General features: G+C 36.9%; 1 protein-coding gene across 7 annotated transcripts in view; it reads left to right on the top strand.

The window, feature by feature from the left end:
* The window catches only part of wnk1 (WNK lysine deficient protein kinase 1), a 107,872-nt gene extending 101,042 nt beyond the window's left edge, over positions 1–6,830 (top strand). For 6 of the 7 annotated variants that reach the window (XM_015392424.1, XM_015392419.1, XM_015392421.1 and 3 more), the window contains 4 exons: positions 1,091–1,132; positions 3,996–4,168; positions 5,086–5,151; positions 5,681–6,830. In XM_015392424.1, coding sequence (XP_015247910.1) covers positions 1,091–1,132; positions 3,996–4,168; positions 5,086–5,151; positions 5,681–6,097 — 698 coding nt within the window. In that variant the 3' untranslated portion in view covers positions 6,098–6,830. The remainder of the gene's footprint in view (positions 1–1,090; positions 1,133–3,995; positions 4,169–5,085; positions 5,152–5,680) is intronic. The other variant, XM_015392423.1, reaches the window with a different exon arrangement.
* Positions 6,831–16,961: the final 10,131 nt, after the last annotated feature.

Genomic DNA, 16,961 nt, shown 5'->3' with positions numbered 1-16,961 from the left:
TGACTTTTTTTATTGTCCGAATTCAGTCAGAATTCTGAGAAAAAAGTCAGAATTCTGACTTTTATTTCAGTTTAACATGGAAAAAAAGTCAGAATTCTGACTTTAATCTCAGAATTCTGACTTTAAAAGTCAGAATTCTGACTTTTTTCCCCATGTTAAACTGAAAAAAAATTTAAAAATCAATGAACTTTTTTCTTTTTCAGTGGCCCTAATCCTCTTCCATAGCCTTAAATACAAACAAAAGTGAAAACTTTTTTTCCCTACATTCTTCTTACAAATCATCCTGAACATACCATCTCTTAGGGTAATACATGGTGTTGGCTTCATCATGATGTGGGCGTTAGTTTTTTCCAGCAGGAACTGATTACAGTTAAAACAGAAAATATTTATGGTACGAAATGATGGAGAGTTTTAGAAACCTGTTAGATGCCTCAAAGGATTTCAAAGTCTGTATTGAGAGTTTTTTTAATAGAGAAAATCATCCGTTAATAATTCACACTATATTATTTAGCTGTATCAATAAATGCATTTAGCTTTCAATTGGTCCCCCTCAGGGTAAAATCTGTGGAAATACATTAAAGATTGCGGTTAATATATGAAAAATGTCAGGGGTGTTGATGCTTCTGCGGAGCCCTGTGTGCAGGCATGGACCCAGTTCTGCTGAGCTGTAGAGAGGACTCAGAATTTGATGTCTTGTCACCCAAAAACATCTTAAAGCTACAGATTACACTTGAGCTGAAACTATTTAGATGTCCTCTCTCCATTCTGTGCTAAACATGCGTCCTTATAATATAATTCATAAATCATATTTGATTAGATAAAGTTCCATTTAATTTTTTGGTCGCTTTCTATTTGTCCAAATTGGAGCTGACATCTTTGTTTCATTTCGGGGGTCGTTGCTCCCCTTCCTCCTGGGTTTTAAGATGTTATTGGTGACCCTAACGGACCCCAGTCTTCTGTGTATGGTGTATACCAAGTTCTGACAATCACACTCAGATGCACTGTGTTTGATTGTGGGGTGATGTGGACGGGGTTTTAACTCTGTCTCTCTCCCAATCCTCCAACTGTTGTCTTCTGGCCCCCCCTACAGGGAAGATGGTGAAAAAAGTCTGCCCCTGCAACCAGCTCTGTAGTAACTATCTCTCTTTTTGGTCTTTCCTCCCTCCATCCATTCCCCGTTTTGCTTGTTCTTGCCCTTTATTGAATCCAATTTGACTGCTGTCCAGATTTAGGATCAGATCAGTTCTGTTTTTTTGTTCCCATAACATCAGAGGATCTGTTTTGACCTTGAGTCTAAATAACTGAAATGATCCTTCATCACAGATTAAAACTGACACTGCATGCACCTGCAGGCTTCCCTGATATCCTCTGCCTCCATTCCCTTACCATGGCTTATAACCTGGACTGCACTGCCCAGAATCCCCTTCTGCAGCCATACATGACTCAGCATCGCCTCGTTTTTGTTTTCCTCCATTTTGTTTGACAGTTTTATTTATTAGACCAGCAGTATGATTCTCTTGCCCTGGCTCCCTGCATATGTTCTTATTTTAAACAAAGAGACCATATAATGTTTCTCCCTTTTGCTCATTCTGTCAGCATGGCTCAGAGTTCAAAATGTCTCCAAAGCTTTTTTTAAATGTTTAGATTTATTGATCCTTTCAGCGAATAGCTCATCTCTATATCCCTTATCATGATGACTATTAATAAGGTTGAGGGAGGTAACAGTGGATGCATTTTAGTTATTAAATTTGACACTACAGGTCTGGCAAAAGGTATATTTTCTGTTCCAATGGAGCTTGGAGGCCATCTACAGGTTGAATAAATAGCAGACAGTTACTTTTAGAAAATAGATTTAATGTTCAGACCTACAGTTAAAAAAAAAACAGTGTTCTGAACTTAAATTGGATGCACAAGCTTAAACTGAATGTGAATTTTCATCACAAGATCTCAATTATACACACATCCCAATGGTATTAAATATTGTTTAGCAAGCTGGAGAGAAACATTGCTTTGTTTTTTGTAACCATTAACTTGCTGTTGGCGTCGTCGTGGCTGGACATCTGACCACTCCTCCTAACTACAATGAGTGTTTTTATGATTGGTTATTTTCTGGCATAGTTTGAATCTCTTATCCGTCCTTCTGTTTCATTTCCCTGATCTATCCTGAAACCAGCTTATAGATATGAGTGCTTGTTTTATGTTATTGGACACCTAAACCTCTTCAAGGCACAATTTATCATAATATACAGTTCTGCAGTTTGGATGCAATTAAATGATTACAGCAATTGAAACACTTCAATTGCAAGTTCAAACACCGAAATCTACTTTTACTAAAATCCCTTCACAGCTTTTCATGGACTTAAGTAAATCTGAGTATCTGTGAATGAAGCATTGGTTGTAATTTAAACCTTTGTGATATAATTATTTCTCCCAAACCTGAGATATGCTGACGTTATAGCCTACTTCCACTGTACAAATGTTCAACTAATAACGATCTGGTTTAATTTTCTTGTGTCTCATACCCTAACCCTTAAAAGTTGATGTTCTCACACCAAAGAAATTTAAATTATCTGTCAAGCATGGCGGTGTTGGAATCATTCTATTGGTTTGTTTACTATTACCAGAGAGAAATGATATGGGATGAGGACTAACTACCTTAGATCAGTCATAATTGGTTTAAAATTTAAACCAAAAGGTTGTTCCAGCAGAAAAAATAATACCAGACACACAATATTTGCAGCTCCTTACCGGAAAACTTACCAATTCTAAAGAAAAACTAATAATTTAAGGGATGTTATGTTAGAATTACTGTCATCTACTGGTGAAATGGGGGTATTTTGCTCAAACGAACACTAAACCCTAGTGCTTCGCTGCTTTAAACACATATTAAGGCAACAGTAGCTGCAATGTGACAAAAGGCCTCGACAAAGCAGATGGAACCATGCCATCCAAAGTGAACTGAAACACGAACAAGCTGGCATTTTCTGCGACAAAGAGCTTTAGGAGCTTTAGGAGCTTCTAACCACACGTAAACCTACAATTCTCTATCGGCAAGAAACGAGGAAACAAGGAGAAACGTGGTTTAAAAATCTTTCTCCTTCATTAGCTCCTTCCACTTACAGGAAGCTTGCCTCTTTATCCAGTTTATTATTTTTCTCTGGTTTGTTGCCTTTAAGGTCCTCTTTTTCACTTTTATTGGAGATGGTGAAACGTTTCTTTTACTGCTGCTCCATGCATGTGATGCAGACTTTCATTTGCTGGGTTAGCGTCTCCAAATCATCTTCACCACAGCCTCTATCTCACTGTGCTGTGCGCGTGGGGGGACACTTTTTTATTCCACGCATTAGTGCTATTTTATCCCCACCAGCAGCTGTTCTTTCAAGACGGCAGACTGTGATGGCTCTTTGCCAACAGGGGACCAGCCTGATGTATAAACTAATATAAGATTCTTTGTTATTAAAAATGTATCTGATTAGTGCAGGCAATAATACACCAACAATAACACGCATGTAAATGCAGACATCGATTTTTTTGCACAATGTCCCTTTACCAACAACAGGTCAAATATACAGCTAAATTGGTGTCATTTGGTATGTTTCTCTTCACCTTGCGAAACATTATTTATTTAAACTTAAGCAGGTGTGTATGTATATTATTTCAGGCTGTATCCATTATTTTGCCCTAAACTGAAGCTTTCTTTTGATTCAGTTTTTGATTTAAACATTTAAATTGACATGATAATCTCCAGAATTAGTAGATAATGGCCTTCTAAGAGGTAAACAGTAGTTGTAATATTAGCTACCAGCCAGATTCAGGTTATTAAGATTTGTACTGAACTGCATTGAGCATTTTATCATAATACTTAAAGTATTTTTAAATTAAATTCTGATCTAAAACAATGGGTTTGTTCATGAGCTTCACCCAGATGACTTCATTCCCGTCTTCTCCGTCCGGTGTCTCAGTCTCACCCTCTCCTGCTTTCTGTCTCCCTGCAGGGACTAACAGCAGCAACGCAGTGAGCGGTTCAGAGGGGTTGGGTCAAAGTCAGGGGGGCTCTCAGTATCTGGCCCCCAACATGCCGGCCCCCCACCAGAGGAAAGGAACCTTCACCGATGACCTCCATAAACTGGTGGACAACTGGGCCAGAGATGCCATGAACCTCTCACAGGTTGGCAGCAGCAATTTTTCTTCTACGTGGCTCTCCACCCAGGGCGAAGTGATCTGTGGGTGGCTGTAGCGCTAAAAGCTAAAAGATCTGTTTTCTTAAGCTTATTTGCATCCTGTAATTGTGGAGCAGCACTCATTATGTTTTGCACCTGTTTTTTATTATGGGAAAATTTAGCTGGATAACAATCCTTTTAAGGAATTAATTCATTTTTAAGCTTAACATTAATATAAACTAAATCTGTATTTCTTAGATCTTAGTGTTAAAGATGTTGTTTATTAAAATATTTCCTGTTTTTTTTTTTTTACTGTGTTTATAAAGGAAGTTGTGGTTGGATATTATTCCACTGGAATAAAATAATAAAACTGACAACAGTTGTGTAAGGCGTGAATACTTTATTTATCTGAAGTGATGAAAGAAAACATCTAAAGTTTCAAAGTGAAAGGGATCGGTTGCTTATGCAAAGTGCAGACAGAAAGGGGTGTGAACGAAGTCTAAATATTGTGTCTTAAGCTTTTTGTTGTATAATTTAAAAGAAGATTATCAGCGTCAGCAAAATATCAAAATATTTGTGTCTTCTCTATCACTATGGTGCTCGTGATATTATTAAACTGTTTTATTAGTTCAGAAGATACCAAACAGAAGCTTGATGTAGGCATGCCCAACGTTAGTCCTCGAGGCCCGATGTCCTGCAGGTTTTAGAGGTTTTCCTGCTGCAGCACAGCTGATTTTTCAGGAGGATTTGGCTAAAATGCAAAAATCAGAATCAGCTGCGCTGAAGCAGAGAAACCTCTAAAACCTGCAGGACAGCGGACCGACTTTAGCCATGCCTGTGCTACAGCTTTATAGTGAAAATGAATGTGCATCAATAGTATCAGTGCTGCTGTTGATACATTGAAGGCTGTATTTATCCTTCTCAGGGTAAAAGAAGTGCCAAACAGCAACAGCAGCAGCAGCAGGCCCCGGCACAGGGACACAGCTATGAGGTTTGTGTAAAAACACACCCCACATACATACCTACAGTATATTGATTCACTTATTGTAGGGTAAAGTCTAAAAAAAAAAAAAAATGTCTCTGATTGTTTACGGCCTCCAACCATATTTTTACTCATGTAATAAAAGCTTAATTAGAGGTGCTTTAATGAACTGACTATGAATTAATATTTTGGGATCCTGAAACTTTTAGTTGATTTTATTGTAGAACCCTAATTATGCTTTCCTTATCTGATGCATGATTGCTTTCCTGGGGTATAAAAAGCTGGATAAACTTATTAAATTAGCTTTCTTAGATGCTAATATGCATTATCTAGGGTTTCAGGTTAAAAAGTATTTACACTGGTTTCATCGATGACTAAGACAAATTAGCATTTTAATGAGTTTCACAATTGTTCAAATTTTCGACATAAAAACCACTTAATTTATTTTAGCTTGCTGTAATATTATGGTTATTTGCTTCTTTTATTAAAAAAAGTCTGAGTGATAGTTGTTGATTCATATTATTGCGGCCTCTTGCAGGTTACCCAGTCTGCCAGCCTGGGCAGGAAGTATTCGGCTCCCGGCCAGCTTTGCCCCAGTAGCATCGGAGGCTCCGCCCAACTCCCTGCAAACCCCACCAGCGCTACCTCTCTGGCTGCCAGGAAAAGCTCCCTCTGCCACCCTCCAGCCTCCTCCCCTCTCCCCCAACTCCAGCCGCCGCAGTTTATCCACTATGTCCCCAGCGCCACCTACACCGCTCAGTGGTGCGGTCCAGCTCACAGCATGTCCAACCCACAGCAAGCACCAACGCAGCCTCTGTTGGTCAGCGCCTCTCAGCCGCTGGGGCCCTATCCCCCTCCACAGGGCCAGCTACCAGGACAGGGCCCCTTTCTGCTCTCCACCACCCTGCAGAAGTCCGTAAGCAGCCCAGGAGGGCCAAACTTGAGGACCACATAGGGGATGGCGTCAGGGCGGGTTTCACTGACCGACAGCCCGGTTGGACAAGTGCAAGGTGGCTTGTTTTGCAGCTAAAGGAGAAGAAGATGCACTGGAGTGGAGAAAAACCGATCATAAATATATATATATATATATATATATATATGGTGTGGTTGAGACACCATCCTTGCTTTGGGGTCATGACAGCCAAAAGATCAAACACAAAGAAAAGATATGTGTGTTATGTTATATGGTTAATATAGGCTTCCAAACCAGTTGCAGTGTTTGCTGGGTGCATCACAGTAAAGAAATATTAAAAAATGTCATTTATTTCAGTGCTTTCGTTCCAAAAAGTGAAACCCTTTATATAGATTCATTAAAAACTGGGTGAGATTCAAGCATTAATTTCTGCGTGGCTTAAATCAGGTCATTTTTAATATGACCTCAGAGCGATAAAAAAAAAAAAGAATTGAAATTCAAAGAAATAGTGCCTTGGCTTTGTTATGTCTTAAACAAAAATAACTTATTTTTTTCCTTCCCATAAACCTTCCATTGTTCATATGCTTGGATCAGCACTCTGTCACCAAACAGCATCTTCAGCATTGAGCTGCTGGGAAACGTAGTTTTTTCAGCTTTAATCCAAATTTATCAATATTAACAGAAATAACGAAGTAAAATATTTCATGAATCTATATAACAAGAGTGTCACATTTTGAATCAACTGAAGTGAATAGATTATTTTTCGGGATTCAATGATTTAGTCCCTAAAAGGAGAAAATCTAACAAATGCAGGTGTTTGCATACGAAGGTTTAATGTGTTTATCCCAAAAAGCACAAAAAAGGTCTCAAAATAAATGCATATCAAGAAGTTGTAGCTCAGCACTTGATGGGATTGTTGATTTATTTTCCTCTGATTAGTTATTTTAAAAAATAGGGAGAAAAAGATAAATATAAAGGCTGCTGATGGGGATTTTTAGTGTGTTAGCATCGGGTTCTGCTCGCCGCTTGGGCCAAACAGCCGCCGCTGCACTCCAGATGCCTCCTCACCGTCACGTGGTCCTTGTCTCATCCCTCTCACCTTCCTTTGTCGCCGTGTGAAGCAATAACAGCAGTAACCTTTTAGAGGGAGGGGGGAATATCGAGCTCAAAATGAGAAAATAAGTGGCCTTGTTATCAGAATAATGTCAGTCCTTGTACAGTTTGTGTCCATACTCAGTTCTCTGAATGTCTGCTTATGATGATTCCATTTTGGTGTTTATTATTATTTTTTTGTTTTTGTTGGGTTTGTTTTACTCGCTGCCCTACACAGACACACACACACTCACACAGAAAATGCACAAGACATTCACACACATGCACACGTGGCAGCAGTTTAACGGACGTAGCCTCACAGATGTATGCCTCATTTCTGACTGGGCTGGTTTCAACGTTTGGGTTGAAAATGATTGCAAATGTAAATTACTATATTAATGTTATTCTATTTAAGAAGAAACAAATACAAAAAAAAAAAGATGTGTTCTGTCAACGGACCTGTTATATGTGCACATCGCTGTACGATGTGAAGACACTGTGATTATAGATTATTCTTAGCAGAAATGTTGTTGGACACCATTAGTTTTAAGGGTGATGTGTCACAAAAAGCATCAGAAGGCAGCTCGGGGCTCCTTTCCTCTTCAGTTCTATAAGTTTTCATCACAATAAAAAGAAAAAACTAGGCATGGGTCAATTAAAATTAACAATTTCTCCAGTTAATTGTTCTGAGAAAGTAACAATTAACCAGAGTTTTACAGCGGCACAGCTCTGCCTCTCTCTTACTGGTTGCTGCACACTTCATGTCAGCTGGCTGAATAAATGCTAAAACACTTGTCTAACCATTAAAAAAATAAATATTTGGCTGTATTTTATCAGTCCCATAATTAATGTTACTTCCGTTTAGCCAAACTAGAAATAATTGCAATATAATAAAAATGTGTGAGGGGCAACATGTGGGGCAGAATTTCCTTTAATCGATGCTTAAACCACTCAAATACTTTATCTGGTGTATTTTTAGAGGGAATCCTAATGATGGTAATGGCATGGTGGCGGGATGGTGTTTTCGTTGGTTGATTCCTAACACCATAAAATATCGTCTGTGCGTCTTTGTAACTGGAAATGCATCTAAAGTTATATTTCTAGTCTGCAAGAAAAGATTTTTTCTTTAGTTTTCAGTCAGGCAACAGGCAGTCGGTGCAGGGGGTTACAGGGGAAACTCATCTGTTTTAGTCTAATTTGTCTACAGCCAGAGGAATCTGATCACTCTAGTTTAAAAAATCACATAAAATGTATTTTTTTGTTGTGGAGATGCAGCGCTTTGCTACTAAATGCTCACAAACTGCTCAAGAATACTTCAGTCATTCTGGTACTTTATATTAAAAAGACTTTAAAACATAGAAACTAAGAAGGAAGATTTCATTGCAGTTTTGAAACGACACATTTAACTGACCCCTGCCTAGTTAAAATACGTCCTTCTTTAACAAAAAAAAAACACTTCCTGTATCTGAATTCAAGTTAATATAACTATTCAAATCGAATGCCTTATTTCCAGCTGATCAGCTTCTCTGTTCAGCATCATTACTTATTGAACTGAGTGGAAATTGACCTCGATCCTGCATTCAAACAGCAGCATAGTTGACATTTAGATAAAAAGAAAGCTAGCTATTTTTTTTTTTTTTTTTTGATACAGTACTTCTATATCAGACACTTTAAACTCACCCTCCCGTTTCCCCCTTTTTGTGGATGAATGTGAATGTATAAACCAATGGTGTCCATTTTAATGTACTTGAAAAGAAAAAAAAAATCTCTTTTTTTTTTTATTTCTTTGCCCCTGATCTTAGAGCCTCTGGTTAAAAACCAGAGGAACTTCTAGTGCCTTGCATCCTTATTGTTGCCTGTTGGTTCTGGGTGGATGGTTTGGGTTGAAGGTGGCAGAAAGTGTGGATTTCCCTGAAACTGATGGTTCTGTTTTGAAGATGTTCTGATGGTTAATGAGGATCGTGTTCTCTGCTAAAGCGGAACTTATAAACGCTTCTGTTGAAGTTGGGTGAAAAGATCGTACGGTAAATCCGTCGTCATTCTGCCGCTGTTAAAGGTTAGAAAAGGCAACTGTTAATCGTCAGTGTTGTTTCTGTTGCTGTGTCTTCATTTTTAAGCAGGGGAGATGTTAAAGATTGTATCTGAAGCTTGGACCACTCTACTCTGTGAGTGCTGCATACCTCTCTTAAATTAAACCAGTAGTTTGACTTCATCTTGAATAACATCAAAAAAGTAACATATAATACAATAATTTAAATCTTAATAGCCTACATTGTTGAGCTGAGCTGTGGTTCTAAAAAAAAAAGGATGGAAGGAGCTGAAACTCTCACTTTCTTGCACATAACCGGACAGTGTTTGAGGTTTAGCAGCCAAACATCAATATAGCTGTGCAAACACTGCTTGTAAGTAAATTTGGAACAAATCTACAATCCAAAATTAACCAAGGAAATATTTTAAGAAACACGGTTACACCTGAATATTTTAGATTCACCTACAAAAGGTTCAGTGGTTATGCAAAACATAGATGCAGATATAGCGAATGGAAGCTGCTTAAAGTCTCACTTTGTTATACACAAGCTTCTGCGATGATAACTTAGCTGCAGTACATTAGGTTGCTGACAGAATTCATTTTGCACATTGATAAACAAAATCAGGCCAATGAAAGGTTTATTAAAATGGCAACTTTCAACATATTTTTCAAAAACAGTTGAAGCTTTGCTGTTCGATTGCTTTCTATCCTGTTAATTAGTTCTGTTAGTTTGGCTTAATTCACTGTTTTTTGTTATTTCACTATTAAAAGAAAACAATTTTCCTAGAATAATTTCCTTTAAAATCATCATTAAGTGGTTTTACTTACAGTTCAAACAAAAGAATGAATTTAAGAGTTTTTAGCCTGCTAAGATTTTACACCCAAATAAATCAGCATGACTCAGATGGTGGTGTGTGCAAACGATGCTGTCTTTGATAGTTTTGTTGCTAATGAATGCATTAAGATCCAAACTCTTATTAGAAATTTCAAATATATCTTGTACAAACTTAAAGGTTTGTATTATCTTTTCCCATCCTAATAAAATGTTTCTTTCCTGTGAAGTTTTAAGTTAAAGCTGTGAATGCTCACTGAGCCGATTTCCTGAAGATCTGTGGATCAACTCGTCCAGATCTGTAATGATAAAAGAATAATACTAATACCATGGCACAATCACATTTGTGCTCTTTTAAAGTAACCTCAAAGGTAAAAAAAATAAATAAATATTAAATAGATTTACCAGCTTGAAATAGAGGAGCATGTTTTGTTTTTTTCATGCGTTGCAGGAATGTTAATTGTGTCATTTGTTTAAACACACTTATTTTCAGGTTTCTGGTTTATTTTAGTCTAAAAGTGCTCTTATGGAAATATGTTTAGGTTTGCAAATAAAAGCACATATTTCCAAACTAGTACATTTCATTTTACCGCTTAAAAATAAGGTTTTGCTGGTTATAGCCCTACTTGAAAAACACACAAACGCTTTCCATCGTGTTTAGTTTTTCACCCTGATGCTCTCCTTTTATCGTCCCTTTTAAGTCTCACTTGTTTTATGTGCTGTTTTAAAGCATGTCTTTTGCACCGTGTTCATCGCTGTGCAAAAGTGGTTGAGTGAATAAAAAGAAACAGAATTACACAAGGAGTCTCAGAAGACTTACACACATCAGCAGCCTGGAGTGGTATGTTTTGCACCTAGTATAGTGTTCAAGCTTCAAATAACAAAAGAAGATTTGCGCTTTGTGCTAAAACACAATGGAATTTGTTACTTTATTTGTAAAAACTTAATAAAGTTGTTTAAATGAAATGAAGAGAAGAGATTTATTCAATGTGTGGGGGTTTTATTATTAGTTTTTTTTCATCATAGCTCTAACTACATGTCTCTATTATACCAGAGCATCCCTATGTATAATGAATATTTATTGTTTTCTTTACTAAAAACATTTTATTAACAAGGTTGTGTGATTGTAAAGGTATCATATTAACTGTGACTTTACAGTTATATTCAGGCTTATAGGTGAGTTGATGGTAAGTACGTCTAAGATTAACAAATGTATTAAAATTAAAAAGTCACAATATGCCAATTGGTTAAAACAACTTCTTTGTCAAACTAAACTCTGACATCTATTTTTGAATTGGACCATGGTATATTGTTTCTGTTATAGATTTATAATAAAACTTCAAAGGTATAGTATGAGATTAACTCTTTATTTTGACTCTGAGTCATAAATGAATTATTCAGAATGAGAATCTCAATTTTCAGAAATTTAAGAAAAAAGTTAGGTTTGAAATCAGGATTCTGATCTTTTTTTTTAAATACATTCCCACAGTCCTAAACATATAAAAAAAAAAAAAAAAGAGGAAATGTAAGTGTTTTAAAGCATTTAAGATTTTGTCATATTTAAAGCTATAATTTTAACCCTCTATAATATTTCAGTTCTGACGTGCAAATGAACAATTTCAGTTTAAAAGTCATGTATATTCCGCTTTAGAAGTCATTTTTTTCTTATTTTAATGGTAGAATGAGATCTATAAACATAGCTGTATTCTTTGAAGCCCTGAATATCAAATCCTCTGTCATAAATAAGTTTCAAATGTATTTTCTGACCAACCAACCAACCATACATATATTTTCTTGATCCTGCAGTTCTTTTAACTCCCACATGGCTTCGCTGCCTCACTTCACCTTTTAACCTGCTGCACTTTCATTCACAAGCTGCATCCTTTTATGCCCAGATCATAAAATAGCTTCTTGCCTGAAACGTAATCAGGAGTCTGCTTGTTGTGAGGTGTGAATCTGTGCCTATTATTTGTCACCATGGATACAGTGGGAATAGCTTGGTCTGCCCAGTGAAACAAGAGGCCTGGGGAAGGAAAGGAGGAAGGAAAACGAGACTTGCTGCAACACAAAAACAATAAAAATCTATCGAGCAGTTTTCCTGCTAGATGAAAAACTGAACTGCAAAAAAATAACAAGAAAAATCCTCACTTTGACCATACTACTTTGGTCCTGTCAGCATTACACGACGCTGTGATGGTTAATAGCAGCTTAATTAAAGCAAAACCTGTCTTCTGTTGATTCCTTTAACACACCTTATTTACCATGCAAAAACCTAAAGTATTAAAACTTTTGATCCAAGCAAGTCTGCTGATAAAGCAGATATTGGGCTAAGACCACTACTTCTGATCATTTTAGAACTATTTGGATTGAGAGGATGTTATCAGCCCTCAGCCTGTTAAAAAACGATGCATAAACTGAAAAGTAAGCAGGTGTTTTCCTGCTTTGACCTTATTTAGTTGGTTTTTAAATGTTCCTTTGCGTCGATTATGACCCAATTTTAGCTTTAGTGTAAAAGTAATGCTGAGTAAAATAAACAGTAATTGAACCCCTGTTGGTAGTGACTGAAAGTGGTGAACTTATTTAAACTTCAGAGCCGTTTTAATTCAATTCAGGTTATTTATATAGTGCCAATCCACAACACATGTATTCTCAAGTCAGTTTAGAGAGATAATACAACCAAATCATACAGTCAAATTGATTTAAAGATTTCTATTTTAGGAATACTAATTGATTGCATTGACTCATTGACTGGACAAAGCAATCCCTCACACCAAGCATGCTTGTAGCGACAGTGGAGAGGAAAAGCTCCCTTTTAACAATAAGAAACTTCCAGCAGAACCAGGCTTGGTTCAAAGAGACAGAAGCAGACATACAAAAGGCCACTGTCAACCAACTCCCTGTCCAGGAAACACATAGCCAGGCAGACGAGCTCTGAGCCAGCTCCCATGTCACAGGATGAAGAAGGCACATACAGTTAGTCACAGTTAGAGAAACTACACTGAAAAACAGGCAGAGCTCGAACATCTATAAACAAAAATTCTGATAGCAGCAGCACAGCTGATCTTTCTCTCCAGGATGGAGTCACAGCCAAACAGGAACGGACCAGATGAAGCTACTATGATGAGAAAAAGCAGAGAGAGCAAAGCATTTAATCGAAATAACAGATACTGCAGAAAGGTAGAATAGAGATAGAATGATAAAAAGGGGTCCCTATATCATCCAGCAGTCTAAGCCTATAGCAGCATCACTATAGAGATAGGTCTGGATAACCTGAGCCACTCTAACTATAAGCTTTTACTTTACTTATATTGTCTAAATGAAGGAAAATCAGGGTTTTAACTTTAGCAAAAAGCTGGACTTATTCACAGAGCTTCATTTGACACTGAAAAAATCTAAATCTACATGTTATTTTTTCTTAAAATAAGTGCATTTTTTTCTTGAATTTATGAGGTACGACACTTTGCCAATGGAATAAGACAATTTACATTTATAATAAGAAAAAACAAATTCCTTGTCTTATTTCAAGTGCATATTATCTAATTATCTTATTTTAAGAGTAAATATCCTCATCCCATTGGCAATTAATCTTATTTACCTACTTAAATTAAGGGTAAATACATTTAATTTAAGACATTTTGACTTATTTCTAGATGGTGTTTGCAGTCTATGATGCCTAAACTAAAATCGTGATGGTTTAAGCATTGTTTGTTTTTTTATGTATTTCCTAAACTCTCTCCCAACAGTGAATCTCTCTGACAAGTTCCTAATCTGCTGTAAAGAGATGTTCACCATAGTCAAGAGTCTGTGCTTTCACACCCTGGCAAAAATGCCACCACCATACATCCTTGCAACCTGTACATGTGGCGCGTTTGGTGTCATCTGCAGCAGATTTTTTTTCTCAAACATAAACATTTTGCATTTGTTAGCTAATATTCTCCAAAAGACCTCATTGGTCTTCAAAGAAATGTTGTATTTATCTGAAATGACTTGCTGGATGTTATGTGGGCTGGATTTTACTGAGCACTATAGCAGTAGGGCCTAAATTCAAATATTTTACACCTTTTGGGACATATGTGATGCATTCAAACTTGCAGCCTCGTGCTACAATAAGGCTACTGTCTGCCATTACAGCGGTTTTAAATGGCAGATTAAAACCTCGCAAATGTTAGAGAACAGCAGCTGATTGATGCTCTATCAGGCATTTCAAAATCATTTTTGGTGATTTTGATGTGGCCAGTTGAAACAGATGCAGTGGCGATTTTATTTACGCACTTCCCCAACTATATAAAAAAAAAAAAACATGTCTTACTTGCTATTCTGATGTTTTAGGTTTCCCTCAGCTGCCCCTCAGTGACACATTTAACATAACCACAACTCAAATATGATAAATGTGACCTGAAGCTGATGCAGAACCCTCGCCCTGACCCATAATGAGGGTAAAAACAGGTTAGTGTTGATATTTAGCCGGAGGTGGTAGATGCAGCTTAAAGCCTTTATTTATAGTGAGGAGACAGAGCTGAGAGTGACAACTTCGGAAAAGTTGTTCAGCTGAATTTACAGAAAATTATTTTAATGAGCTGCAAATGCTATATGATCCGTTGTCATTTCCGTTCTCACGTCAACTGAAGTGATATTCTCTTGTTTGTTTTGTAGGCAACTCTTCATGTTTTCCCTTGAATATCTATGCCTTTGAAAGCTTTTAATGTAATCTGTAGCTGTGTGAACAAAATCAGGGCCATATGGAAGTCCCTACAAGCTCATCTAGCTGTTTTCTTTGGCCAGAGAGACGCTTTTTGATTTTTCTGAATAAACAGCACAGCCACAACTCATCTGCCCACCATATGTGTGCAGGGATCAGGCAATTCTAGTAAAAGTTGGGTCTATATATATATATATATATATATATATATATATATATATATATATATATATATATATATATATATATATATAGTTAGTTAGTTTTTAAAGATAACACATTGCAAAAAAAAGGACACGTGGAAACTTTGAAAAGCAAAGAGCCTTTCATGATCTCATGAATACTCACACAAAACTTGTGTTTTTTGTGGTTTTAAACCACAGTGACATTTGATTATCCAGCTTTCCATAATTTCCTGCAATACTCCAAACAATGCAACAAAATGTGGCTGGAAATGAGTCAAATATGCAGATAAAGCAAGACCCTAAAAATATGCTATAACTACGCTTTGACATTAAACTACATCAATTAAAGGGAATAAAGGGTTCTTTTTTTTGAGAGAAGTCCATGCGACGTGCATTAAAAACATGCTTTCTATACTGAAAAAAATGAATTTTAAGCATTCATGACGAGCCTGGATAATGAGGGTCTGGTCTTGCAAGCATCTGACTTGTTAATTAAGACTATCTGAGTGAACTGGAGGCAGACCTCTGGGTCCATATCAAGACAACACTAAAAACAAACCACTCTTCTGTAAAATTAGAAGAAATCACAAGTTTCTGGAAGGTTGTGTGTTTATTGAAAAATATACAAATCAAACTCAGAGCAAAAACTTGTGGAAAAAGTTGACTGAAACAAGATTCATAGAGAGATTTATAATGTTGGCTGAACAACCACTCTGTGAGGAAGAAGCCAATGCACACATGGACAAAAACCAGAGCCAAATGTAGCAGGACCTATTGGTACAAACTGTATAAATAAAAAGTTTAAAAACGTAAAATATCCCACACTGTGTGTACATTTATATGGTTTTTTTTTTAAGCATTTTTAGAAACTCATGTGAGTAAAAATAAGTATAGTCTTGTTTCAAAATGTTTAGATTTCTGGCACTTTTGGAGCCCCATAAAAATCTGTAGGAAAATTGAGTGCACTTTTGGAAGCTGATGAAACACAGTATCAATGTCAAGATCCTAAAAATAGAAAAGTAGATGAGGATTTATTCTGGAACTGAAGCTTTTCTGATTGGATGATATTCCTCCAGTTGGTGTGAAACGATACAAGGCAGTGGTTTTTATGTGAGTAGGTTAGAGACTGAGAGCAAAGGTTAACCTACGTTTGCAAATTACAGATATCTGTATATATCACTCTATCTATTCTTGGTCTGTTAAGAAGTCTGTGAAACAATCCTCTCTGATTTTTTTCCTTTTACCTTCATAGACACTGTTTTAACTGGTTTTAGTTCACATTCACACAGAAACGCTTTTAAAGACTTTACAAGGAGCCCTAGTTAGACTCGACTTCAAAGTAGGCAATAAATCTGTGAAAGGACGGCCATAAACCATATCAGAAAAGCACAGTGATAAAAGGCAGAGCAGTTTTATTCCCATTTAGAGTGAACAGATAATCATCAGTGTCGATTAGCCAAGTACATCCAAGTAGTTTGTCATGGTAATAATGACGCTTTAAGAACGGAGAAAATGTCACAAATCAATCACCGCATAAGAAACTCCAGAAACTCCTTATTTTCGGGCTTTAAAGGTGGCTGAGATGTTGTATATAACATGTCTACTGTTTCTGTGTCTAAACATGGTGTGTAGGCCAGATGTGGATGTTTATGTCACACTTAGTAATGGCCTAACTGTGTCTTTCAGGTCTTTCAGTCAAACATCTGTGTATGAGGTTTAAAATGAACCGTGAAACTTTGATACAGCAATTGGTCAGTGTTACCGCTATAAACAGGTTGGTTATTACATACATGAGGGGGAATGGATGAATAATTGGTAGCCGAGAGGCAGAGCTGCTGGAAACGCATGCCGCCTCTGCACATGCAGTTCTCTGGCTGTAACACAGAGAGCTGGAGCTCTGTGGTTAATGCATTGATCTGACATCAGATACAGAGGCGGCTGAGAGGCCCACACACTAAGGCCATGCAACATATCACCATATAAACCCATGAAAACTTTGATGGCCAGCTTCTTCTCTTCACTTATTCCTCATTTTTTTAATCTGTTTTTCAGCAATGCATGAGGTGACA

This window comes from Cyprinodon variegatus, unplaced genomic scaffold (assembly GCF_000732505.1).
Source record: "Cyprinodon variegatus isolate N-32 unplaced genomic scaffold, C_variegatus-1.0 Scaffold590, whole genome shotgun sequence".
Classification (NCBI taxonomy): domain Eukaryota; kingdom Metazoa; phylum Chordata; class Actinopteri; order Cyprinodontiformes; family Cyprinodontidae; genus Cyprinodon; species Cyprinodon variegatus.
Note: the sequence above shows the minus strand (reverse complement) of the source record. Positions and strands in the feature narration are given on the sequence as shown.